The sequence below is a fragment of the Talpa europaea genome (assembly GCF_964194135.1).
Source record: "Talpa europaea genome assembly, chromosome: 11".
NCBI lineage: Eukaryota > Metazoa > Chordata > Mammalia > Eulipotyphla > Talpidae > Talpa > Talpa europaea.
This window is the reverse complement of record NC_140078.1, coordinates 64,117,030-64,144,886: the sequence shown is the minus strand read 5'-3', so window position 1 is coordinate 64,144,886 and position 27,857 is coordinate 64,117,030. Positions and strand designations below refer to the sequence as shown.

The following is a 27,857-nucleotide window of genomic DNA, read 5'->3' as shown; positions in this document are numbered from 1 at the left end:
CTCTTTATTATTTTCTCTGACAGAAAAGAAAGTAAATAATCCACAATAATCTATATGTAGTTTCAGTTTGATTTGTATTTTCCTGTTATTGTATTTACAATATATAGTATGTTGGGTTTTTCTGGGAATTACATTAAACACAGTGGTGATTTAGAAGCATCCTTTCTGTGTCTTTCTAGTTTCAGGGCAAAGCCTAAGGAGGAGGTTGTTTCCCTGGATCAGGGCAGCAGCCAGGGCACTCGGGTGGAAAGGCCTTCCACACAAAGCTAGCAGTGATGATAACCTAAGCCTGGTGTCAGCAGAATGAGTGTTTAAACATTTATTATACTCTAGGGAAGGCTTCAAGAGACCAAAAGAAACCGTTGTAGACCTACATCAATGACTAGAATTCAACTGATGTTAAAGCTACACCAGTTTAGGGTCTTTGTTAAGTGGAAATTTGGTTATTATTAACTTGATTTCCTTGCTAAGAGAATAGATTACTTACTTTTTGGGTCCTCAAGACACTGCTTTTTAATTCACTAAAAGGAAGCACTTTTATCTTGTTATAGAGAGAGAGAAATAGAAGCCTCCTTATCAGGAACCAAACTTTTCTGTGTAATAGTATCACCTGGGAAGCTTTAAAAACATTCTGATGCCTGGTCTGCACTCTTACCAGTTCAATCAATCTCTGGAGGTGCAAAACTCCCCCAAGAGATTCCAATGTGCAGCCGAGTTTGAAAACCACAGCTCTTGGGCCTTGCTTCTTACAGTGTGGCCCTTGACCAGCACCATTGGCATCACTAGGAGCTTGTCAGAAATGCAGAAATCAGGCTCCATCTCAGACACACTGACTTTAATAAGGTCCCCAGGTGATCTGCATGCATATTACAGTTTGAGAAGTTTTACTCTGAAATGTGCCTGCCGTCTTCTAATGGAAGTGCCCGTGGAGTAAGAAGAATGCCTTTCCTGCAGTCATCCAACTATAAATTATGAAACAGCACACTGAATTGTTACAAGGCTGCTCTTCTTCCTCCACTTGCTTTTTGCCATGCATAACAGGGCCAGGGCTCCCAGGTCAACTTGCCTCCTGTCAGAGTATTATCTCTCATAGCTTTCACTTCACCATGCTTTACCTTAATTGTTCTCAAGATTGTCAAGCCTTGAGTCCTCTGGTTTCTCTCTTATCGAATCAGCTCCATTTCAGTGGTTTGTTTACATTCTTTTCCTGAGATTGCCTATAAATGTTCTCCAGAGGACAAGTATCCAGGTGTGGTGCACGTTATGTAAGGATGCTCTTTGTCCCACACACCATGATTCTGGGCTTTGCCTATACCTGTGCTGGGTGCAGAGCTGGGTGTTGGGGGTGCCCCGTGAGGAAGATTTCACTCCCTGCTCTCAGGGAACTTATCCTGGAGGTACAGTGAGTCACTTTGGGTCACAGCTAAAGGGATCTTGGAGGAGGCATATCAAGATTTACTTTCATTTTAAAGATGAGAGCTCCAGCCCCCAATGTTGCACATTTGTGTGATTATCTGAGTGTTTTCCAATTAAAATGGTGCCTGACCCATAGAAGGCTTTGTCTGATCTCTGTAGTTCCTGCTACTGTAGCCTCCCTTACATGCTGCTTGTTCTTGTCACTCTCTCCCAGCGTGGCAGGCAGTCAAGTGTCCAAAGCAGATGTGGGGAGGATATAAGAAGGCCACCAGCGACTCCCACCAGAATCCAAATGTTCAAGAGGCTGGCCACTATCTAGAGGGCACAGTCCAGTACTGAACCAATAGGGGATGGATGCTATTTTGAGAGAGATGCTGATTTATTTCCCCCTTTGAATGAAATGTCAGAACTTGTCGTACTCCTAGGCTGAGTCACCACCAGAAAAGGAAGCCCAGGCCTTCTCTTCCACACCAGCTTGAGTGAGCCATTCCCCAGAAAGACAGACAGACACAGCCAGACTTCCCGAAATTCACAGCATGCTCATGCTTCCAAGCACCCTCTGTGTACCTCCAACTTCTGGCACTTCTCTAAGCAAGGCTACTTTCCCCTTTTAATGTGGGTAATGTCTCTGTCTCTTGCCATTTTCAAAATAGTCTGTGATCATTGCCCAGCCTCACTCCAGCAGGACTTGATTTCTATGTGCGGCTACAATCACAATGGCAATTCTGCATGACTCCATGACTGAGGTTGAGATGTCTTGATGGGGGACAACTGTGATGTCAGCCTGGTCCCCAGAGGACAGGACACCAGGAACTCTCCAGACAATGGCAGCTGCCTCTTCTTCTCCCCAGCCCCTAGCCTAGGACTTTGATCCTTCCTTTTCTATGTTCGCTAGATGACAGTCTCCACAGAAAGAAAATGCCAGCCCTTCGTCCTCTGTGGGGGAATTGTGAGTTCTGTTTGAGTCAGAAGTCGAATTGAAGGACAGCTCTTATGTATAGGGTGAACAGCTATCCCCATCATGATGGTTTGTGTGGGGAAATACAGACACACACACTCACAAACCCCACTTATTTACAAGGTACTTCTATTATTATAACACCTCCTGGCACTGTGGCTATCTTCCTAGCTCAAACCTCAACCCCCCCGAGAGCAAGGGATTTTTAAATGTCCATGCAGAGTCACTTGGACCAGAAATCAGCAGGTTGGATCCTGGTCCCATTTTGTCATCAGCAGCATTTCCCATCTGTGGGCTTCAGGGTCCTGGCCTATTAATAAGAGCTGGGAGAGTAGAGAGTAGACCGGGAAGTGTGAAGTTACCTTTTAGTGCAAAACCCCAGGAATCCCAGGGGCAGGTCAATCGTAGTAGACTCCATGGTAAAGAGGGAGGAAGGGACAAAGAAGGGACAGGAAAAGGGACTTTTAAAAAGTTTCTTTATTTTTCTTAAGTTTTATTAGTTGCCAGTAGTTTACATAACTATTAATTTTGGGAGTACAACTTCATACCTCCGTATGTGAACATGCCTCACTTAGCCTCCACCAAAGCTCTAGTGCCACAATCCTGCCAACTTCTGTCCCCTGTCTCCTCCCCCTCCCCCCATTCTCTCAAAGTATTATTCAGAGTCTCTGAATTATTCTTGTTTTACTATTTTTTTCTTTGGTTATTTATATTCTACAACTGAGTGAGACCATTTGGTAACTTTCATTTTCTGACTTATTTCACTTAGCATACTCACCTCAAGATCCACCCATTTTGCAGCAGAAGGACACCATTTCATCTTTTTTAGTGGCTCAGTAGTATCCCATTGAATATATTTTCCACAGTTTTTCTTTCTTTTTTTAATTTTTTAGTTTTTTTAAGACTTTTTTTAAAGATTTATTTTTATTTATTTATACAATCACTGGGTACAGTCAGAAGCGCGGGAGGGTGAGAGAATTCACCAGAGCCAGAGCGGGGAGCAGAGCAGGCAGAAGGACCGAAGTACACTGCTGAGGGGAGCAGCGGGTGGCAGGAGAGGTCTGCGCGCCATGTAGGACCCTCCTCCGGTGGCCGGGGAGCAGCTGGGGATCAAACTGGCGCTGCAGAGGCTGTGGGCTGCTTCGCAACCCAGCACTCAACTGCTGCGCCACCGGGGAGGCCCGTTTTTCTATCTAGTTATCTGTTGATGGGCATTTGGTTTAGTTCCACGTCGCACCTATTGTGAATAATGCTGCCTTGAACATAGAAGTACATAAAAGTACATACATCTTTTCATATTAGTGTTTTCATATTCTTTGGGTAAATACCTAGCAGAGATGTTGCTGGATCATATGGTATTTCCATTTTCATTTTTTTTTGGGGGGAATCTCATACCATTTTCCACGGGGCTGTACCAAATTGCATTCCCAACCAACAGTGAATAAGTGTTCCTTTTTCCCCACATCTTTGCCAACATTTGTTGTTAACAGTCTTTTTAATGTAGGCCATTCTTACAGAGGTGAGGTGGTTTTTCATGTGATTTAGATTTGTATTTCCCTTATAATAAGTGATGTTGAGCATTTTTTCACATGACACCTGAATGTCTTCTTTGGAGAATTGCTTATTTCAGTCTTCTGCCCATTTTTTGGACTGGATTGCTTGTTATCTTTGTTGTTGAGTTGTTTGAGTTCTTTACATATTTCGAAATTATTCCCTTCTCAGAGGTGTGATGCGCAGCTCTCTTCTCCCAGTCCCTAAGTGGCCTTTTCACAGTTGAGGTACAAAAGCTCTTTATTTGATGTAGCCCCATATGTTTGTTTTTCCTATTGTTTCCCCCTTGCATTTAGAGATGTGTCCCCAAATATGTCTCTGTAGTTGATCTCCAGGAGTGTATCCCCACTTTCCCTTTGTGTATTATTTTGTGCTTTCAGGTCTTATATTCAAGTGTTTAGTTCACTTTGAATGAAGTTTTGTATATGGACTTAAGTAATGATCTAGTTTCATTTTGTTGCATGTGGCTGTCCAGGCTTCCCAGTGCCATTTGTTGAAAAGGCTTTCCTTTCTCCAGTGTATGGTCATAACTCCTTTGTCAAAGGTTAACTGTCCATATTTGTGTGGGCTTATTTCTCAGTTCTCTATTCTATTCCAACGTAGTGGGGCATTTTACTCAGAACAAGAACAGGATGCTTTGGAGAAGCTGGAATCCCGTGTCCACTGTGTGTGCGTTCCTGTGTCACCCTCTGTTATATAGACTGGGGATCTGGAGTCCAGTTGTAGGGCTGGAGGGGGGTCAATGCTTGTTCCCTGCAGTCATAGTATGGGGCTTGACCTAGGAGTTGCAATGCAGTACACAATAGGGGTAGCTGGTATATCCTGAGCTGAAAAGTTGGAGCTTTGTGGGAAGCACGGAATGGGCTTGAAGGTTTTGCTCTGCATTTCATGTCTGGAGTTGTTTATCAGCATGTGCAAAGTATGTAGTTTCCTCCCATGTGTCAGTCAATGCCAAGAAAATAGAGGGCAGATGTCTTCCTGTTCATGAATGTATTTTTTTTAAAGATTTATTTATTTATGCATACAAGAGATGCGGGGGGTGAGAGGATTCACCAGAGACAGAGTGGGGAATAGAACAGGCAGAATGACCAAAGTACACTGCTGAGGGGAGGTACAGGCGAGTTAGGAGAGGTCTACTGTGCCATGTGGGTTGCTCCTTGGCCAGCCGGGGATTGAACTTGTGCTGCAGAGGCTGCGGATTGCTTCATAGTGTGGTGCTTAACCCCTTGCACCACCAGGGAGGCCCCATTAATTTATGTTTTAATGGGAGAGACATTTTATAGCCATTGAACATGCACTGACCCTTTAGTTTTTGCTTCATCAAATATCTGAGTACCTACTATGTGCCAGGTGCTACAAATACAGCAATGAGGATGGGATAGTCCTCCTACCCCTCTCAAGGCACTTCTACAGAGAGATCAGCAGTGAAGACCAGCCGGGTAAATACTGGGCAACACCTTAGGATGGGGGAATAGGTGATGCAGAGCTGAAGATGGAGGAAGGCTTCTCAGAAGAGGTGATACTCACATGGAGATTGAGGATAAGTGTCAGTTAGCTAGGCTAAGAGGCAGAGACTGGTGCTCCAGAAGAGAGAAGTATTTCCATATGGCTATGTGCTTTACTGAGATTAAGATGTATCCTTCCAGCCAGAGTCTAGTGGAAAAGAATAACCCTAATATGGGGCAGACTGTGGGTGGGGGACAGATATAGCCCTGGGAGAACTCAGTGAATGGACTCCTGAAAAAAGGGAGCAGTACTTTTGGCTGAGCCTTGAAGGATAAATGGACAGGAGTAGAAAAATGCTGAGAGCTGGAGGCAGGTCAGTCTTTAGGGACCAAGGGAGACAAATCTCAGAATGAAGAGAGTAGGAGGTACCTCATGTGGAGGAGATGAAGCCAGAAAGCTAGGCTAAAGCCAGAGCTAGGCGGAACACTAGGTTTAGAAACTTGGTCTTGATTTGTTAAGGACACAGGCACCAATAAGGAGGATCAAAGTGTGTTGCCAATAGGATCAAAGTGTGTTGCCTGAGTCTAGGGAAGGAGGGATTAATATTGGTTGCATGGTAGTCTCCTGATTTACTTGATGATAAATGAAGTAGATCTGAAGATGGAGGAAAGAAAGGGGAATGTCCTTTCTACAATTCTCTGACCTCTCAAGATTAAAAAATGTTATTTTCCAGTCCTCAATTTATCAGTAACAAATCTAGCATGTTCCATGTTCACTGCTGTTTCCCCTTCCTAAAACAAGATGTGGTAATATGTGGTAATAGCACATAATAAACACTTGAATAATGATTTTACGGGGAATTATGAATCACTGCTAGTCTTAAACCATCTTTTATAGTCTCTTAAAATGACATCATACCACGTCTAGAAAATTATTTTTCATGATCCCTCTCAAAGTTTATATGAATGATTTTCACTTAAGATAATTTCTTTCAAGTTTTATTTATGTTTAGGTTATTTTAGGATTGTTTGTTGTCAAGTTATTTGGGAAATATTAAAAGCACTTTATATCAGTTGCAGAAGAAGTGTGGAGTTCCCAGTGCTGACAATGAAAATTTATGTGTTTTTGCCACACCCAATCCCTCCCAATAGTTTGTCACATTAGGGTAGTGAGAACAAATGTAAATGGAGTCAGTTTTGCAGTTGATCATCTCAGATTTTCTTCTGTGTGGATAGCTTGACATTTTACATATTGAGTCAGTAAACAGAGCTAGTAGATTGTTTTCTTCCCTGAATCTCTTATTTCATAATTAACTGTAAAATATATTAAAATGACATTGTTTGCCAAGCATTTGGCATGATAATTCCAGTCTAGGTCATTTTGACATATGGAGAGCATTTCTGCCAAATTTTATGCCTTTCCATTGTGCTTGGAATGTAATTAATGCCAGACAGAGGTGAAATTCCACTGAATTTGCAGGATTGCTATTTGCGTTCAGGGATCTGAAGTGGCCACATTTGCTCACTGAATTGAGGGGAAATAGCAAGTTAACAGATGTTGCGATTTGCAGGAAATGTAAGGGCACAGTTATTCTGATAATTTCTTACTACTATAAACTTGAAAGAACTTCCTCTTCTTATTGTCTTCTTAAAAGGGGGGAATGTTCTCATGATAAATGAACACAAAGAGAAGGATGAATTTTTTTCCTAGTAAACAGGCACTTGGTGACTTCCCACAATAGAACTTGTTGTTGCTGTACATAGATGTTTTTCTAAAACACTGGCTTTTATTTCCACTATATATTTAAGGCTAATCACTTCTTTGTTTGTGAAAGCTATACTTACATGAGGAATGAAGATGGGATAAATATCTCTGGGAGCAGCATTAAATGCTGTTCCAAGATGACCTTCAAACATTTCCAGTTTTGTGCTTGGGTTGTTGTTTGGTGCATATATTGAATTCTTGGCTTACACCAGCTAGTTTTACATATTCTAGATCTCCAATTTAAATATATATATATATGTTGTACATATGTACACATATATGTACACATTTATTAGTGATTATTCTTTTTCTTTAATAAATATATTAATTTGAAATAATTTCAGAAAAGTTTATAGTAAAAATGGTGATGATAATACAGTTTCCTTATTCCTGGCACCCAATTTCTCCTGTTAACATCTTATATTACCCTGGCAGTTATCAAAACTAAGAAATTAACATTGGCATATTACTATTAATTATAGATTTTATGCAGACTTCACTAATTTTTCCACTACCCTTTTTGTTATTCCAGGATACAGTGTAGATGCCCACATTGTATTTAGTCTGTGTGTGTTTTTTTTTTTTTTCGATAGTTAAGTTTTTTTAAGAAGGTCATCCTTTATAGTCTTAAGCTTTCCTGATACGTTTGACTAATGAGTCTCTCAAATGTCTTTGCAGAGATTGCCTTACAACAGGTTTCCATGTTCTTCCGATCAGAACCCAAGTGGGAGGTAGTGGAACCATTGAAAGACATAGGTAAGAGATTGGCATACCCATTCTGTTAAAAAAGATGAATCACATGACTGGATTCTTTGTCATGCTTTCTTATAGTTATCCCAAGAAAGCTCTTAAATGCAGGTGATTTTTCCTTTTACCTTCCTAATTCTTGAGGATGCGGTGCTTGATTTTTTTTTTTTTTTTAGTCCAACTTTAATCATGTCAACATTACCAAATGGTGATTTTACTGTTGCCTGTATAGCTATGGGTAATGTTGCCAAACTTAATTTTCATTAATTACTTAGTTAATTAAACTTATATCCATTAATGTAAAAATTATGTAGCCATAAACACATCTATGCTTTTATGGTAGGTTGGAGGATAAGAAAGAAATATTTCTTGATGAAGATTAAAAATCAGCCAAAGGAACGGCTAGTGTTAAGCTGGGTAAGCTAGTTTATTTTTTTGCTGTTGTTCTTTTTTGCTTCCGTCTCATTTCAGGAACTGTAGATTTTTTTTAAAAGATTTAGTTATTTGTACATACAAGAACTGGGGTGTAAGCCAGAGGTGCAGGGTGGGGTGGGTGAGAGGATTCACCAGAGAGTGGGGAGCAGAACAGGCAGACTGACTGAAATACACTGCTGAGGGGAACAGTAGGCTAGACAGAAGAGGTTTGCTGTGCCATGTGGGTTAGCTCCCTGACCAGTGGGGGGAATGAAACTCATGCTGTAGTGGCTGGCAGTAGCTTTGCAGCGCTATCTTTAACCCCTTCGCTACCAAGGAGGCCCCTAGATGGGTTTTTTAAAGTCGATATTGACAAGAGCATTATGAAACTGTATTTGTTCCTGAAGGATGTTGTAAAGGCCTCCTCTTTAAAGGAGAGTCATTTTAAGTCACTTTGCTTATACATTTAGTTATAGCTATGTGATTATATTTAATCAACTAGTAAACATTTGGAAAGAAATAGGAACAGCTTGAAATGGTCTATTGAAACCTCTTTAGGGCTGGCAGTTTTGCAGTTTGTTTTAATGAAAATACATGGGCATTGCTTTATTTTGTGTCTCACTTGGGAGGAGTTCAGTAATACATTTGGCCAGTGGAATTAGGTAGTATTACAGTCCTGTTATTAATATGTTTACATATGCTTCTCTAGAAAAGCTTTGAAACAGAAAACTTAGTGTGGTTTTCATCTTTGGTTGACAGTCATATATTTGAACAAATTTTTGAAAAATGAAAGCCTTATAAAGAAATTTTCTTTTGATGACCAAGGCAACATTCTAATATTTCCTCACATGTTTTCAGGCTGACCTTGGCCCTGACAAGTATCTATCAGATAAAGATTTTCAGTGTCTAATCAAACTTCTGCCTTCCTGTTTGGTGAGTACAAGTTCTTTTTTTTTTTTTTAAATTTCAGGTGCTAAAGTGGTAATAAACACACAGACTTTTTTTTTTTTTTAAGATTTATTGATTTATTTATACAAGCACTGGGTACAGTCAGAAGCATGCAAGGGTGAGAGAATTCACCAGAGCCAGAGTGGGGAACAGAACAGGCAGACTGACAAAATACACTGCTGAGGGGAGCAGCAGGAGAGGTCTGCGCGCCATGTGGGACCATCGCCTGTGGCCAGGGATTGAACCGGCGCTGCAGAGGCTGCAGGCAGCTTCGCAGCCCAGTGCTCAACTGCTGCGCCACCAGGGGAGGCCCAGTACAAGTTTTTTATTCTTGGTGCTGATCACAGTTTACACTATTTTCTTGTGGGTGACTGTGGACAGAACTGGAAATACTCTACAGACTCAAGAGAATGGAGCAGTACCTTGGATTTCAGTTAAGACTGAAATTATGCAGGGCAGCTCCCGTAAAGTAAATCAGAAGCCATTTCAATGGCATTTGGGACATTTCCACACCCCATGAATTGTAGTCATTTAAATGTAGCCTTTGTGTTTGAAGCAAATATCAGTGGGAAAGCAGTCACTTCTCTGAGCCTTTTGTTCTTGGTGAGGGTGGAACTGAAAGATCTGTTTCTAGCCTGAGAAAACAGGACTAATATGGATTTAGATAAGCTAAACAAGGGAAAGGCAAAATAGTCCTTTTGCTTTTTTGAGTTACCACTTTCTCAGGCTAACTAGCTGAAGTTAGCCTTGAAGAGTGCCTGGTATTATTTATACTAATGCACAATTCTAACCAAATGTCTTGAGAGAAAAAAATCACATCGATATATTTCAAAATATATATAGACTTTCTTCAGAAGACTAATCTGACCAGAAAATTGAATTAGTGTTGATGTTCTTTGTCTGCGGTCTGTATAAGTGTGTAGGATCCTAGAATGAGTCATTCAACCAGTTGGGTTAGCAAATTCATTTTTCAGATAGTTTCTTGTCAAACTAGAAAAACTAAGCCTTTAATGAGATGTGATATATGCCCCCCCCAAAAAAAAATGGCATGGTCTTTAATTTTGATTAGTTGTATGGCACAATTCTAAATTTCCATTAATGGATGTGCTTTTTAAAAAGAAGATAGTACAGAAAGTGGTGTGTATTAATTGCAGCAAAGCCAGAAAACATAGATAAGCAAAAATAAGAAAATAAAATTCATCCTTAATCTCAACCAAACAGAAGTAGGAGCCAAAATTTTTAGTTGTTGCTTTTCTAAAATTTTATATGATTATTTTCAAAAAATTGTTTTAAAAACTGATGGTTTCATTAATGGTATACCAATAATATCTTTTGCTTTTGATAAAATAGTAAAACATCATTGTACTGGCTACATAAAATTATTGGCTATACCTCAATATATTACTATTATTATTATTTTATTGAAGTTCACATACAATTTATGGTATTACCTACCATTATATCATTTTCTGAACTGGTGAACAGCCCTTGGTAAAATTCTAGAATGAGATGAAGTACAGTGTTCTCTCAAATTTTCATAAATAGTCACATTCTTGGAAAATTCAATAGCAAAAATATACTCTCTGTTTACATGTAAAATAAAGTTAGATTCTGGGCTAAAATTTATCCTAAGCAGATTTTTCACTCTTCTGTATGTCTAACAGGAGAGGGGGAATCTGTGTATTGTACAAAAGTTGCAGGCACACTGCTCCTATTCCTGCACCACATCATTGTAGCAACAAATACTCATCACCAAATTTCCACCCTGCACATAAGGGGGAGTTGGAGAGAACACTACAAGAGGACCGTAGATTTTGATACTTTCGTTTTCAGAAAGATTTCCTTATATGAGATTAAACAAAATTTGTTGCATAAGTAACTAGAGTTTGGGCACTGAGATTTACATAACTTATATCCAATTGATTTTTTCAATTGATATTTTGATCATTTTATTAAATTGATAAGAATAGGTTGTCTGAAATCTGTTCTCACTTTTAAAAATAAAATATGCTTCCCACCTTTCCTGTCATTGATCCCAAAACAATGACTTGGACCTTGCTGACAGCCTTTACTCCTTCGACCTATTCTCAGCCTACCCCCCAAATTATAATTCTTTACTCCTCAACTCCTCTTTCAAAAAGCCCTTGAAATAGCTGCTCTTGCTCACTTTTAAATAAAAGCAATATTTTGAAGTAACATTTCATTAAAACATATAATAAGTTCAAGGTGTGCATCATTGAAAATCATCATCTGTATTTACTACACTAAATTTACTGCTAAAAGGCCTACTTTACTCTTCATTGTATAAGCATCCCATTTTACCTCTTTTTCCCTTCCCCTGTGTACTTCAACTTAGTCAACTAATCTATTAGACTTTCAGATCACATCCAGTTTCTTTACTCTCATTATATAAAAAGTCATAATGAATAATTTTAGCTAAACATTTGTGTCCATTCTTAATTTTTTTTTTTTTTTTTTGTGGGATCCTCGCTGTGGCCGGGGATCGAACTGGCACTGCAGAGGCTGTGGGCAGCCTCACAACCCAGTGCTCAACTGCTGCGCCACCAGGGGAGGCCCTTAATTAATTTCTTAAGATAAATTGCTAGAACTAGTTAACTAATTATAGGGAGACGTTTTGAGACTATGTAAATATCCTGTTCTTTACCAAACTTACTAGTTTTTACATTCATGAGGATTTTTCTAACACCATAGAATCTTCTGTTTTTGTTAATTGATATTCTACTATAAGGAAGAGCTTTCTATTCTTTCTTCTTTGTTTAATCAGTATGAACTCAGGGATTTTAATTTTATTCATTGGGTTTCTTTTTGGAGTGGCAAAAATGTTTAGAATGTTTTATATGGCTGTTGAATAACTTTATGACTATTGAATTGTACTGTTTGAATATTATGAATTGAACTTTATGAATTGAACTTTATGAATATTGAATTGTACTGTTTAAATAGATGAATTGTAATCATGCAAACTATATTTCCATAAAACATTTGTAATTAGATTTCAAAAATATTTGCATCAGCCATTTTGAATCATCAAAATACACACTCCACTAGAAGGACAGAAAGATACATGCTTACTGCTTGGGGTAAGGACCATGATGCCAAGAGATGCTGCTTTTGCTTGTTTTCTACCTATCACGTGTGTCCCTGGCTTGGCAATGAACAGAATGTGAAGTGTTAGGCAAAGCTGTGAGTGAAGACACATTTATCCTGGTCCCCACTTGGCTATTCTAAGATTTGACTCTATTCTTTGCCAATTTACAGAGGTAGACTATTAAAACTGCTGTTCCAAAAATTCATGCTTTGCTTTTCTCCCACTATACTTTTGCCTGAACTATGAGAATGGGCTTATTAAAGCAGATACCTTCACACATGTAGAGTTTACAGTGTCGGTTATTTCCACTTCCTTTTGTCAATATAGTTTATATTCTTGCTTTCATCTAAGGAATGAGGTAATAGTTGGCTATTTAATAACTCAACAATGCTTTGTGTTCAGGGAATAGCCCCACATTTGTATGTAACTAGACTAGTGAGGTGGTACTTGACCCTGCATCTGATGAAAGCAAATGTGAATTTCTTTTTTGTTTTGGCAGCATCCTTATATCTATCGGGTTACCTTTGCCACAGCTAATGAATCCTCAGCATTGCTAATTAGGATGTTTAATGAAAAAGGAACTCTGAAGGACCTGATCTACAAGGTACTACGTGTACAAGTTCATGATCATAACAGAAGTTCACAAGTCCGTTTGCTACTGTTATTGATACTTGATCTCTAAGGTTCAGAGATTTTGTTTAAATTTTTATTTTGAAATTTATTTTCGTTTTAGCACTGAAATCTGCCCAGTTTGTTTAAATAGTATTCCTTTCCCCATATAGTTAAGGTTGAATATTTAATGATTATATCCATTACATTGTAAGCTGCTCTCTTACATAGGTTTTGAAGTTTGTGTCTTTCACTTAACAAAACAGTATTGAACTATCTTAATAAAACTTGTGGAAAAAATTTTTTCCCCAAAAAAGTCTAAGGGTATATAAAACTTTGGGAGTCTTCTAAGGCTAAGATATATCTTAGATATATCTTCACTGGACTAAAGGAGAGGACAGAACCTAGGTCAGTGTCTTTGTATCAGCTATATAGACTGTTGCATTCCTAAAGCCCAAGTCCTTTGGGCTGACGTTACCTGGTGCCCCCAATCTCTGCAGAAGGTGGCCAAGTGTAGATGCTGACTCCTCTACTGCTTTCTTATGTGCTCTTTGTTCTTTTCCTAAGTCAAAACCAAAAGACCCATTCCTAAAAAAGTACTGCAATCCCAAGAAGATTCAAGGCCTTGAACTCCAACAAATTAAAACATACGGGCGACAAATATTAGAGGTAAGAGGCATTAATTATTTAATAAATCAGTCAATTAATTTTCATTTATATTGGTTGAAATTTCACCCAACCTTATTCTTTTGGGAACGTTCTCAGGCAGTGTCCAAAATAGTTTTAAGTTGTATAATATGATCACTTAAGCTAATTTTTAAGCAGATACTTGAGAGTATAGCAGTAATAATTTTTTAGCTTTTTATTTATTTAATTTTTTAAATTGGCTTACAGTGCATTATCATCTATTGGAATTTAGTGTCTGATTTTCAAGAACATTACTGTGTGATCACCAACTTTTGTGTTATCTTTGGTTGATCTTTATCTTTGTGCAAAATTCTTGACTTTATTATATATTTTACCATCTGGCTCCCTTACAGAAGAGTAACTAGCATGAAAAGCCTTCCCCTTCATTCTCTAGAGCAGTATCCTCCAAGCTCCTTGGATTGTGCAGCCCCAACAGTGAAAACAACTCAGGCATCCTCCCCTAATGTCATATATATGGAACTATTATATACACGTACTACTACTAATATAATTCGCACACTATAAGTTAAGAAAGTGTGATATTAAAGACAAAACAAATATTGATGCTGTAATATTTTCTTCTAGTCCTCAGTGGGTTGTGCTGGGCACCCTCTTTGGCTAACACTGCCCTTAGTTTGTGTCTAGGCATCTTTGCTGATGGGTGAGCCACTGTTTGTTAAATGGCTGCCAGAAAGTTTGCTTCTTTTTGTGGGAGCCTGCCATGCGTTTTTGTTAATAAACAGCCAAATATATTCTGAGGGGAGATTGGGCTAGAGATGTTTTCAACTCAATCCCTTTTCCTGAATAACTGGCCGAAACACTGACATGATAAGCTCATCTGTGCAGGAGGAGCAAGACTTTGCTCTGAAGAGAACTGGCCTGTTAGGATCAGAAAGTGTTTACAGTAGAACCTTCTGGCCTCAAAGCTGTTAACCACAAGTAGATGCAGGCTCCCTCTCCAAAGTTTGGAAATGAGGGAGCTTGGCATTGAATCTCACAGCTGGAAAGCACTCAGCATCATCTCCTTTTATAAAGAAATGGAGGTGACATTTTTCTTTAGGAATCTCCCCAGTGACCTATTTGAGTTTGTTTCAAAATATGTTGAGCTAAGAAGCAAGTCTAACCTATTTTATATCTGAATGAGTTGAGGGGAAAATGTAACCTAGACATTTTTTTTTAACAGGTACTGAAGTTTCTACATGACAAGGGATTTCCTTATGGGCATCTTCATGCCTCCAACGTGATGCTAGATGGGGACACTTGCCGGCTGCTAGACCTTGAGAATTCCTTATTGGGCCTGCCTTCCTTCTACCGATCTTATTTCTCACAATTCAGGAAAATCAATGTAAGTTTCTGAAAGTAATGAAACAGCAGATTCATTTTTAGTTATAAATGATCCCCACGGCAGAGCAGATGATCTGCACTATGTAGAAAATGGAACAGTAGGGGTAGGTCAGCCATCCTTGCCCTTATTTATCCCACAGAAGATTTCTACATCTCCAAGAATCTAAGTTGAAATGGTAGATTGAACAAGGAGGGATAATGAATCACTGATTGGAAAACCATGGAAGGAAGGACCACGATCTTTGGTCAGAGCAATGCTTTGTGAGCTTACAAAAGGCTTTGGAATTGCATTTTTGCTGATTCGGAGTGGGTTCCTCAGTGCAAGCCTGGATGGAGCAGGACCATTGGGATTCACAAACCCAACTTTGCCATTGCTCTCTTTTCCTCCACAGACGTTGGAGAGTGTGGACGTGCACTGCTTTGGCCACTTACTGTATGAAATGACTTATGGACGACCACCAGACTCAGTGCCTGTAGACTCCTTCCCTCCTTCGCCATCTATGGCTGTGGGTCAGTATGGGGTTTGGAGAAGTCTTTTGGGCCCTGGTAATCTGCAGAACTATTCCTCCCTGTTCCAGAGTTCAGAAAAAACTCAGATGTTACTATGTTCCACAGCGAGAATTCTTATTCAATGTAAAAAATGTAAACCAGATCTGAGTAATTTATTTAAATGCACTTCACTGGAAATTTACATGGCTTGTCCATTTGTCAAGCTATCTGAAACCTCAAGGGAGTTTTTGAAACATGTATTAAAATTCTGGGAGAGAAGGATGGGTAGAGTGAGTCTGGTACAGAAGAAGAAATCAGGACCAGGCACCTTGAAGCCCATCTTATGGACCCAGGCTAGGCTTAAAAATCAGACCAAGACTGGCACAGGACCTGCCAGGAAGGAGCCTTGCAATTCCAGGGCTAGGAAAGGCAGACAGAAATGCAGATGCCTGGCAAGTGGAGTCCAGGAACTCTTCTACCATATTAAGGGGGTTGTGGGGAGCCAAGGAACAGGTGGGAGGGATCTCTAGGAGATGGATGTAGGTAAGACACATCCAAGGACCCTTTCATCGCTTCCCCATCTAGCTCAGAACTCACTGCTAGAGCAGAGAGGGGAGACCAGGGTAACTCTTGGACCACTGGACCTTTGAGGTGTGCAGGTCAACCCTCCCTCAGCTGTTAGTTCTGTGTCACATGGGGTGGTTCAAGGGAATAGGCTCTAAGGTTACTTTGTATTGAGTTGGAACAGCTGAAACTGAGCAGTGACCCATGAGTAGAAGATATGACTGCTTTTGTTATCATCTAAGGTGTTGGATGATGAGATATCAACAATTGCCTTTCTGTGTGCCGGTTTTGATTAAAAGCAGGCGAGCAGCAAAATGTCTTCCAAGTCCAGAATTTTACTTGTGTGTAGTATTTACTTCTCTTTTAAGAAGCAGACACTTTTATGAATGATATCTTAAATCCATCCTCCAATTATTTTTGAAATATATTTAGCTTTCTGTGCGCATGTGGTTTCTGAACCATTTATTTTGAGTCATCGGTAACGTCAGTGTTGCCAGCATTCGCCCATCGCACATACGCCATCTGTCTCTGTGTGAAGAGTTTTGACACTGTCCCCATCAGCCTGCAGACAGTGGTGGCAAAGCAGTGTCAAACTTTTCGTCACCAAGTGGATTTGCCAGCATGTTCTGTGGAACTAAAATGTGTATCTGTTCATTTCAAGTGGCCGTGTTGGAGTCTACGCTGTCTTGTGAAGCCTGTAAAAATGGCATGCCTACCGTCTCCCGCCTCTTACAGATGCCGTAAGTCAAGCGTATGCCCTGGTTGTCATTTCATAACTGTTGAACACTGGACCACTAACCCAAGTGCCTGGTACTGTAGTGAAGACTCAGTGTGGTCCTTGCAGAGCCAAAGTGACCTGCTTGCTGACGGTCCATTGCTGCATGATCTCCTAACCTTTCCTTGTGACCACTCTGCTACCTTAGTCTGATTGCTGTCCTTAAACATCAGTGTCATCTTCACGTGCATTTCCCTGTCGATGCTAGATTTTGTACATGTACATGTGGCAGCCTTAGGACCCTGTTTCAGTGCACCAGTTGGTTCACAGGTGTGAATAAGGCACAAGGTCCACCCTCCCAGAGGAGGACGTTGTGTTTCTGGCCTCCCTTGCCCTTGTTTGTTCATTTACCCATTGGATAACATTTATTAACTACCTGACATTACCAGACTCTGTGCTAGGGAGCTTAGAGCCAGAGGTTTTCTCCTTTAAACAGGATTATGAATAGATCATGGAGGCCATGGAATAGTGCTCTGGAGCCTTCTTTTAGATATGTTTTCTACCCCTTTATTGAAAGGCAGTAGAGTGGTTAAGAAGAATGCTCCTGAGGTTAGACATATCTGGGATGCTCCAACATTGCCATTTCTACCTGGCTGGGTGACCATGGATATGTTTACTACCTGCTGAAGATGAGTTTCCTCAACTGTAAATTGAGGAAATTATATCACCCTCTCCTCAAAGGATTTAATGAGATGATCCTAATATAGTACCAGGCAATAAATGAGTGCTTCTTAAATATTAGTTATGATTAATATTGATTCAGCTTCTATTTTGTGAGCACAGTGCACCAGGCAGTATACCAGCTTGTTGTATAGCACGAGTCATTAGCAAAGAGTACTATGGGGAAACAAGGGGCTTGCCAGACTTCTGAGGTGGTAACATTTCAGTTGCCTTGTGTGTCGAGAGGGTCTGCTGTAGCCCAGGCACTGTCCTAGACCCTGAGGATCCAAGATGAACAGAGAGAGCAACCCTAGCCTCAGGCCTGTGGATGTGACATTCTAATGTTCAGATGACATTAGCATGTCCCTCTGCAAACCAGCTACCACTAATGACAGTGTGAAATGGGAGAATAGATCCAGTTAGGGAAACAAATACATTTGCAAGAAATGTTTAGAAGAAAATGCATTTGTAGCTAAGGAACAGTCTGTTTCCATGTGATTCACTTGCATTTCCACCGTCCACTCCAAGTCTCTTGCATCTTTCCTAGTCTTCCAGTTCTAAAATGAATCTAAATAATTTTTGTTCACTTAAGTCTTTTTACCCTTGGGCCTTTGGCCTCAAAAAGAGTGCTTGGAGAGCTATGAACTATGTTCAGTTGAAATGTCTTGTCTGGAAGTTAATGGACCCCTGACATTGAAGGGGAGTTTTCTCTCCATCTCTAGAGCTGCCCAAGAGGAGCACTGCAGGGGGGAAGAAATTAGCATTGTGGCTTCTACTTGTGATGCAGTTCCTATCCTTTAACAAGGGGGCTCTTCAAGCAAAGACCCACCCATGGCTGTATGGGCTCTGCCAAAACAGCCAACTAAATTCTCTAACCAGTTTTAGCCAAAGTAGCTCAGAATTCCACATGCTTTTAGTAATGTACTTTTGAAGAGAGAATTGATATACTCTAAAAGCTGCTATTTCTTCTTAAGAGAGCACAAGAAACACTACTTTTCTTAAAGAAAATTACTTTCCCATTAGATTCCAATCAGAACAGTTCCTTTCATATTGCACATTTTTATTATTGAGCTTTAGGATAAATTTTATCTTCCTAGTAGGCAAAAAATATATATGAAAATCAACTATTCTGTTTAGAAATATCTGCTGCATATTATTTTAGAATATAATGAGTAGAATAGAAATAATACTATAAATATGATTTGCAAAAATAAATGTTCTCAAAGTGTTCATTAATTTGCAATATAGCATAAGAGGAATGTTGCTGCATGATAGGGAAATAACCCCCAGCACAGCCCTAACCCAATCCCCCATTACACCTCCGAGATAGTGGAGAGTGAGATTTTCTCCAGGCCACACTAGTGGCCTGGAAACTCCTTTGAGCTTGTTGGTAAAGATGAAGTAATGAATTGGTCTAGGACTGGGGGGTGCAGTGGGTACCTCATGGCCTAAGAATGTCTCATGCTTTGATCCTGTTCTGAGAGTACACCTGGTTTAAGAAAGATTGTTTCTTTTTTTTGCAGATTGTTCAGTGATGTTTTACTAACCACTTCTGAAAAGCCACAATTTAAGGTAAAGCAAATGATATAATTTTCTGGTTTGTCACATAAATAGATTTTGAAAATTAGGATCTTTTTCCTTTTTTAATGAGATGCAATTGACATATAAGGAGATGCAATTGACATTAGTTTCAGGTGTACAACATAATCATTAGCTTTTTGTATATATTGTGAAATGTTTACTGCAATAAATCTACTTAAATCTGTCACCACTAAATTATAGATTTGTTTTTTCTTGTGATGAGAACTTTTAAAGTTTACTATCTTAGCAACTTTCAAATATATAATGCAATATTACTAACTATAGTCACCATACTGTATATCACATCACCCAGATTTATTTTATAACTGGAAGTTTGTGCCTTGTGACTGTCTTCACCCTCCTCCTAACTCCCACTTCCCATCCACCTCCTTGGGCAACCACTGATCTGTTCATTGTAGCTGTGAGCTCTGTTTTGTTTTTGTTTATTTTTTTTATAGATTCTACATATAACTAAGATGATACGGTATTTGTCTTTCTCCATCTGACTTATTTCACTTAACATAGTGCCCTCAAGGTTCATCCATGTTGTCACATGGCAGGTTCCTTTTTAGGGCTAAATAATATTTCTCTCTGTGTGTGTGTGTGTGACATTTTCTTTCTTTTTTTTTTCTTATATAGTTGTTCATTTTTGTACAATATTTGATTTCTCCCCATATGTCTAGTCCCCATAATTCTCCCACGACTGAGGCACCCGTGACCATCACCATAGCCCCTTGTGCTCTTCCCTCCCTATTTGACTGCACTCCTTCCCCTCTCCCCTGCTGTATGCCTCAAGTCTGTAGTCAGCTTGCAAGTTTTGTCTTTTTCCTGATCCTTTGTTTGGTTTCCCTGTTTTCTCCCTATAAGTGAGACCATTCAGTATATTTTCATTTTCCTTCTGGCTTGTTTCACTGAACATAATCCCTTCCAGCTCCATCCATGTTGCCACAAATGGCGTGAGTTTATCTTTTTTTGACCGCTGAGCATTCCACTGTGTATATATACCACATCTTCTTGATCTAGTCATCTACTTTTTTGCGCATTTAAGTTGTTTTTATGTCTTAGCTATTATAAATAGTGCTGCAATAAATATAGGAGTGCAGATTTCCCTTTGAATTTGTGTTTTTGTGTTCTTTTGGTATATTCCCAGGGGTGGAATCACTGGATCATTTAGTATATCCATTTTCAGTCATATTCCCCCTCCATCCATTTTGACTTGACAATCAAAAATGTCTCCAAATGTTGCCAGATGTCCCCTAGGTGCTAAGGAGTGTAAAATCACTCACATTTAAGAGTCACTGATCTATGGGCAAGTACCTAATCTTTGAGTCTTTGTTTACTCAGCGTCTAGAATTGATGAGAAATACCTGTCTTTTGTCATTGGACAACTGAGATAATGTTTGTAATTGTCTTGTTCAGGTCTGGCTCTCATCAGCGCTTGCTGTTATCATAATTTTAGGTTGTTGAATAAGGGTAATTCTCTTTCTCTTTGTATTCCAGAAGAACATGTAATACTATTATGATGAAATTAAATTTAGGAAAAAAAACAAAACCCAAACCAGGGGTGGAGTTAGAAGATTATATAGGTGAGAGAGATGCTTTCCTCTGTTGTAGGTTACCTTTTAGAGGAGTTCTGACAATAATGGCTTCTTTGGAACAAAAGTAGGAAAGAAACACATTTAAATTCATCTCTTTCACACTGAAATTCCTCAGGAAATGTCTTCCGCCTTGTAAATAAATATGCTTTCTTCTCAGCCCCACTAGTCCAGCCCTGGGATTATTGTCAGGCCATATTCTTCTCCTCGACCAGAGAGTCTACAGCAAAGACAATATGATTTTTAAAATGTTTAAAAACACCCATTTTTTTGATATATGTTTTATTTCTGGAAAGACACAAAAAACTCATGGTCTCCATGGAGGGAGCTAGTTGAGAGATTTTTTACTACATGCATATTTTTTTTTTTTTTTAATATTGAGGAACACTTTTTCTTTTTTCTTTAAGATTTATTTATTTATTTATACAAGCACTGGGTACAGTCAGAAGCGCGGGAGGGTGAGAGAATTCACCAGAACCAGAGCAGGGAACAGAACAGGCAGACTGACGAAATACACTGCTGAGGGAGCAGCGGGCGTCAGGAGAGGTCTGCGCGCCATGTGGGACCCTCGCTGGTGGCCAGGGATCGAACCGGTGCTGCAGAGGCTGCAGGCAGCTTCACAGTCCAGCGTTCAATTGCTGCGCCACCAGGGGAGGCCCTACTACATGCATATTTTTAATAACTTGAATTTTGAACTATTTAACTATTACCTACTCAAAACTGGTTTGTATTTAGATTTTTAAAAGAATAATAAAGACAAAATGTTGTGATCGATGGATGTCTGTTTATCAGACATTCTCATAATTTGAAAAACTATTAAATTCATAAATGACAGGCTCAGAAGCATACCAGGCTATTGTTAAGAATATCTTCCAGCAGGATAAGTCTTAATCTTATGAATGTCAGAAAATAAATCTTTCACAGAGATAATTTCTCTGAAGTTAACAAAATATACATGTGTACACATTCCAATAAGTTTATATTTTTTATTTTAATTATGATAAAGAAAATAATTAAAATGTATCCTCTTAACTATTTCTAAGTACACAATTGAGTAGTGGTGATAAAATTCCCATTACTGTGTAAAAGATCTCTAGAACTTTTTCATCTTGCAAACTGAATTGCACTCCCTCTCCCCTTTTCTGTCCTTAGAAAACAATTCTCTTTCTGCTTCCATCATTTTGACTACTCTAAATATTTCATATGAATGGAATTGTATAGTATTAGTCCTTCTGTGGCTACCTTATGCCACTTAGTATAATGTCCTCAGGTTCATCCATGTTATAGTATGTAACAGAATTTCCTTCTTTTTTAAGGGTGAATAATATTCCATTGTATGTATATATTCCACATTTTGTTTATCTATTCATCTGTCAGTGGACATTTGGATTTTTCCCATCTTTTGGGTGTGTAGATACCTCTTTGTGACCCTGCTTTCAATTCTTTTGGATATATACCCAGAGGTGGGATTGCTGAATCATATGGTAATTCTAATTTTTTTTTTTTTTAAGGAACTTCCATGCTATTTTCCATAAGAGCTGTGCCATATTACCTTTTCATCAACAGTGCACTAAGGTTGCAATTTTTTCACATCCTCATCAACACTTATTATTCTCTGTTGTTGTTTTCTAGTGGTATCTCATTATGGCTTTTATTTGCATTTCTCTAATTATTAGAGATGTTGATCATATTTAAATATGCTTATTGGCCATATATATTTATCTTCTTTGAAGAAATGTGCAGTTTCTTTGCCCATTTTTCCCCTTTGATTTTCTGATTTTTTTCAGCTTTATTGTGATATATTCCATTGTTTTATAACAAATGTACTTTGTCATTAGGTTTAGTATTTAACCAGTTTTTCAGTTGAGTTATGTATTTTGTTGTTGAGTTGTAGGAGTTCTGTTTGTGTCCTGGATATTAACTCCATAAGATTTATGGGTTTTTACCTTCTATTCCATATTCTATTCTTTTCACACTGTTGATTGTTATTAAGTTTTCTGTCATACCATTTGTCTATTTTTGCTTTTGTTGCCTGTGCTTTGGGTATTCTATCCAGGAAAGCATTTTCAAATCCAATATCATGAAGCTTTTCCTACTTTCTTCTGGGTGTTTTATAGTTTTAGGTATTACATTTAGATCTTCAATCCAATCTTGGGTTAATTTTCATATATGGTGCATATTAAGGGTCCAGCTTCATTTTTTTATATGTAGATATACTATTTTCCCAGCACCATTTACTGAAGAAACTGACCTTTTCCCTATTGTGTAATTTTGGCACCCAAAATGAAGGTTTATCTCTAGGCTTTATATTCTTTTCTATTGTTCTGTATGTCTGTTTTAATACCAGTGTTGCATTGTTTTGATTACTATAGCTTTATGATATATTTTGAAATCAGGAAGTGTGAGCTCTCCAATTTTTACCTTTTTTCCCAAGATTGTTTTAGCAATTTGGAGTCACTTAAGAAGTACTAGAATTACTTGAAATGTATACCATGTTTACTTGTGTGTTGGTTTTTTATATTCATTGCTAAAAATGCTAATGGCGTGAGTATATTGGGGATACTAAATGTGGCAGGGATAGGATCTAAGTGGACAGCTTGTAACTGATTTTATTCTAGTTATTCTCCTTCTTGATAGCATGTTGCTCCTTTATTACAACTTGAGAACACCCAGCCATTTACTCAATGGATTATGTATTTTCTCTTCTTTCAGATCCCCACAAAGTTAAAAGAGGCATTGAGAATTGCCAAAGAATGTATAGAAAAAAGACTAGTTGAAGAACAGAAACAGGTATTTGCTAAAAATTCATTACCTTTTGATCTTTCAGTATCCCATCCTCTGTTGTGTTAATCACAGTGATTTACTTTTGACTGATTGTTCATTCCATAAACATTTCTTGCATATTTGCTCTGAACCAAGTTCCAGGCTTGATCCTGTGAGACAGCTGAAACTTCACAGCCCTGCTCTCTTATCAGCTCAGCCTATAGGAGATACAAGAATGTCCCCAAAAGAGGGTTATCCTTTGTGTTTAGGCCAAGCTGGGTGATGGAGGGGCAGTTATGGTCCATGCTCTGAAGATACTGGGGACCACACTCATCTTTAAAAGAGAGAAAGGCAAGAAGGAACTGGGAAGTAGGAAGATTTCATACTCTGGCATATTTTCTCTGAAATATCCAGACCTAAGCTTGGAGGCAGACAGGCTGAGTAAGGAAAGATTTTTTTCGTCCAAGTAATTTGACTTGGCAAAGCATGATAGGGATTTTCATTAGCATGAGGTACATTTACATTTGTGGTGAACTGTGGTCTCTTAAAGATTCACCAGCATCGAAGACTAACAAGAGCTCAGTCTCATCATGGATCTGAAGAAGAAAGAAAAAAGAGAAAGATTTTAGCTCGAAAGGTAAGCCTGGTGTCTCTCTGAAGTCTCTCTAAGAATTCTTCGCAACATGAGAAGGAATTTCTAAGTTAATGATACACATTTTGTTAATGACAGATTTTGTGCTGTTTTCTCCTTGAAAGTTAACAATTGTTTTCACATGACTGGTTTGTAGTTGTTGTTTTTTTTTTAAGATATATTTATTTTACAAGAACCAGGGTATAGGCCAGAGACACGGGAGGGTGAGAGGATTCACAGAGACAGAGCGGGGAACAGAACAGGCAGACTGATGAGAAACACACTGCTGAGGGGAGCAGCGGGCACGACAAGAGAGGTCTGCCACACTGTGTGGGACCCTCGCCAGCCGGCCGGGATCGAACTGGCACTGCAGAGGCTGCAAACAGCTTCACAGCGCAGCGCTCAACCGCTTGCGCTACCAGGGGAGGCCCACTGGTTTGTAGTTTTTGAAAAGGAGTTCTATAGTAGCATCAGTGAAGTGAACCACACAGTTTTCGGGCCTGCTGGGCTGATTCTGGCCTGATGTAATTGGGGGAAACAATTGGCCTGAGGTAGTGAAGTCAGCATTCTTGGGTTTGTTTTTTCCCCCCTTTGGTTTTGGCTTGTGGCTTCTTCACTATTTTTAGTGATGAGGCCAGATAATGACCTTGTCTGTTACTAGCTTAACTGTATCCCTGGAAAATATTTTAACTCCCAGCTTCAATGTGTTTATTCTTTGCTTTTCTCTCTCTCTCCTTTTTGAAGAAGTCAAAACGATCTGCTGTTGAAAACAGTGAAGAACATTCAGCAAAATACAGCAACTCCAATAATTCAGGTAACTTGTTATAGATTGTAAGGGAGCCCAGGATCAAAAGGCCAGGACTAAGAGTCAAGAATTCTTGTCTTCTGGTGGCAGAGACTGGGTGGTGCAGTAGTGAATGTAGACAACAAAAGAACTCTGTCCTAATGAAGGATTGTGACAGTATTCATAGGGATACTGGCAGGGCCCTCAGACTCAGCATTTTCTCTAATGGCGAGACTCGATTAACCAAAGATGATCATTAGCCATGAGAAAAAACTCACCCAACTTACAATGCAAGGACTCCTGTTTTTCAATAAAGCATATACAAGCAGAAACTGCCTAAAATCCTTCCATATACTCCAGTTCCCCAACCCCTGCCCCCTCGCCCATGGTAGGAGGATGTAATACCCTCCTGAGTAGATTAAGGGAAGCATGTGGGCTGGTAAAATCTTTATTCAAGAAGGCCTGAGATTGTAACAGAGAGCTCTGTCTTGATCTCCCTGGCACTCCCGGCTATTCCCTATCTAGCCCTGCTTTGGGCCTTAATATACCCATCTTTGGAAATCAAGCCCAGATTGAATGATGCCTTAGGGTATTCTACTTCTTCTACCTTGTGAATCTGTGGAATAGAGTTCCACAAAAAGAAGGGGAGACAATCCTAACTCAGGCAACTTTGGCTTAACCTTGGGGGGGGCCTCAGGGAGGAGAGGGCTTTAGGTTGAGGTATAGCTGTATATACATTCAGGCAGAAGAAGGACCTGGCAGAGGGAGAAGCCGAAGATACTAAAGAGAGTGATGGAGTGATTGGAGCAGGATGGAGGTGGGCAGAAAGCCAAGGGGCTTAGCATCAAGAGCCCAGCTGGCAGTCTCAGCCCTAGAGGAAGCCCACCAGCCCATCTATCTTCCCTCGAGGCAGAAGCCAAGAGGCAGAGGTATTTAAAAGTGGAAGGAAGGGAGGAAACTGAGTGTTCACATTCATTCCCTCTCAGTCTTCTGGGTGAAGTCGGTGAGGAGGACGTCTTCTGGGGCACAAGGAGAAACAGTGAAGGGTGGACTAGCCACAAGATGTGAAGGGTGGACTAGCCACAGCTAGAGAATGCAGATGGTGTGGGCAAGAGATGGTAAGAGCTGGGAAGGAGGAAAATCAGACTCCAGAAGGAGGGTGAGCATCATGCTGACACCACTGCCTGCGGAATCTAGGCCAGAGAAGGGCTCAGGGAGACCAAGAAGGGAAGAGAAGGAGGGAAAGCCCCAGCCCTGGAGGTCCAGTGAGGACGAGGGCAGGCCCTTGTTATGGAGGCTAGGAGCGGAGAGAGGCAGGACGCTGTTGTGGCTGGTGGGTACTCTCAGAGTTGGAGGTCTGTTTTCCTCATGGTTGATGGGATGGACATGGGCCAGATTATCATCATTAGGCCGAGACTTGTGTCTCCAACGTGTATGTCTGGCAGGCATTCTGTTCAGCAGCTAATTCTTTATAAATAAGAGGAAGGCTGTGTTTTCTGCTTCCAGAGGCCCTGCCTGCCTGCAAGGGTTTGTGCCAGATGCATCCAAATAGGATTCTGAGGACTCCAGTACACAGCCTTATCTCAAGGAGTTTAGGAGAGTAAAGTGCACTTGATGGAAATGAACAGATCATCTCCAGAGCCCATTGGAATCACAAGTTTAATCTCCCCATTGAAATCTGTGTGAGCACTACAAACCAGTATGAAAATAGCATTAGTTGAGTTTTACCTCCTTTTTCAGTAAAATTCTTCTCATGCTTTATAGGAAGGTAGTATAATGCTACAAATAGTAGAAAAGCGGTGTGGTTTAATTAGGACATTAATTCTCATGCTCACTGTCCACTTCATGCCCAAAAAGAGCTATGGGTGGTGGATGAGTGGTGGTTGGAGATGTCTCAGGAACAGCTAGTGGCTTCTTGAGGGCGTGATCACAGCCCTCCCTGGAGCTTAACCCTGAAATAGGACCTCCATGTGGAGGAGGAAGCTTATGTAGGGACCTCCATGTGCTCATTGGGCTACTTCCATGTCAGCCAAGAAAGAGATTTTATGGAGATTTCTGAGCAATGTGGAGGTGCTGAGAACTTGGGAATATTTGAAACATAACACGGTGACCTAGGTTCAGAAAAAGTATGCAACATATAGGAATAGGCACATTGTTTTAATATAAATAAGGGGTGTTACTGAATTTTGGGGTAGAAAAGGCCTAGGAAATTCACACAGTGAATAGGCTGAGCCTATGTAATTGAACATACTACTGATAAACTGGAACTTCTACAGAGGGCATTATTGGGGGGATATGGTGGGGGATTCTCACCTACTTTGGAAAGGCCTCCACCACACTGGTGTGCACCTCTGTCCCCTGGACTGCTGTGGTCACTGTCGTTTTGTCAGTCATTACCCAGGGACAGGCGTTGGGTCAGGAAGAGATGCTGCAGCCAATTGCCTAAGTTGTCAATTACGCAAAGTTGATTTCAAACCAGACCGCAATGGGGAGCAGTGGCAGACCTTGAGCCTTTCGTGGCTGGGGAAGGAAGCTTACTGAGCACTTGGTGGCAGCCATGGTCATTGGTTCTATGTTCTAGTCCCAACATTCTTTGGACCTCTTTAGCTTTTACCACAAGGCCTACACACTAAGCTATGTGCAGATTCTTAGACAACTGTGGGTCCCAGATTGGGCATTTAACCCCATGATGGTTTCTCTGTGTTTTCTCTTAGCAGGATCTGGGGCCAGCTCACCTCTCACATCCCCTTCATCACCAACCCCACCTTCTACAGCAGGTTAGTGATGGAGTCAAAGCAGCCTGCCTCCTCCTTCTTTCCCCCACAGGAGGAGGACTTTCTTTTCCCACCTTGACTCACACATTTCAGGGGTTCTATAGCACCAGCCTTCCCCAGAGAAACCAGTGGGATGCAAGTTAGTGGTGTCACTTGGGAGAGCTTAGTGCCTAGATATCTGAAGTTGGATTTCACAGGGATTGGAATAATTGCTTTCAGGGCCACTAACCCTCTGCCTCCAGCTACAA

The 27,857-nt window shown here is 40.0% G+C and overlaps 1 protein-coding gene across 1 annotated transcript in view; it reads left to right on the top strand.

The window, feature by feature from the left end:
• Nucleotides 1-27,857, top strand: part of PXK (PX domain containing serine/threonine kinase like) — a gene marked incomplete at both ends in the record, with an annotated part of 72,778 nt that overhangs the window by 34,774 nt on the left and 10,147 nt on the right. Inside the window, 13 exons of the mRNA XM_084246530.1 lie at nucleotides 7,814-7,891; nucleotides 8,226-8,299; nucleotides 9,155-9,229; nucleotides 12,853-12,957; nucleotides 13,530-13,631; nucleotides 14,833-14,994; nucleotides 15,386-15,503; nucleotides 16,708-16,786; nucleotides 19,005-19,053; nucleotides 23,370-23,447; nucleotides 23,971-24,057; nucleotides 24,796-24,865; nucleotides 27,550-27,612. Coding sequence (XP_084102656.1) covers nucleotides 7,814-7,891; nucleotides 8,226-8,299; nucleotides 9,155-9,229; nucleotides 12,853-12,957; nucleotides 13,530-13,631; nucleotides 14,833-14,994; nucleotides 15,386-15,503; nucleotides 16,708-16,786; nucleotides 19,005-19,053; nucleotides 23,370-23,447; nucleotides 23,971-24,057; nucleotides 24,796-24,865; nucleotides 27,550-27,612 — 1,140 coding nt within the window. The remainder of the gene's footprint in view (nucleotides 1-7,813; nucleotides 7,892-8,225; nucleotides 8,300-9,154; nucleotides 9,230-12,852; nucleotides 12,958-13,529; nucleotides 13,632-14,832; nucleotides 14,995-15,385; nucleotides 15,504-16,707; nucleotides 16,787-19,004; nucleotides 19,054-23,369; nucleotides 23,448-23,970; nucleotides 24,058-24,795; nucleotides 24,866-27,549; nucleotides 27,613-27,857) is intronic.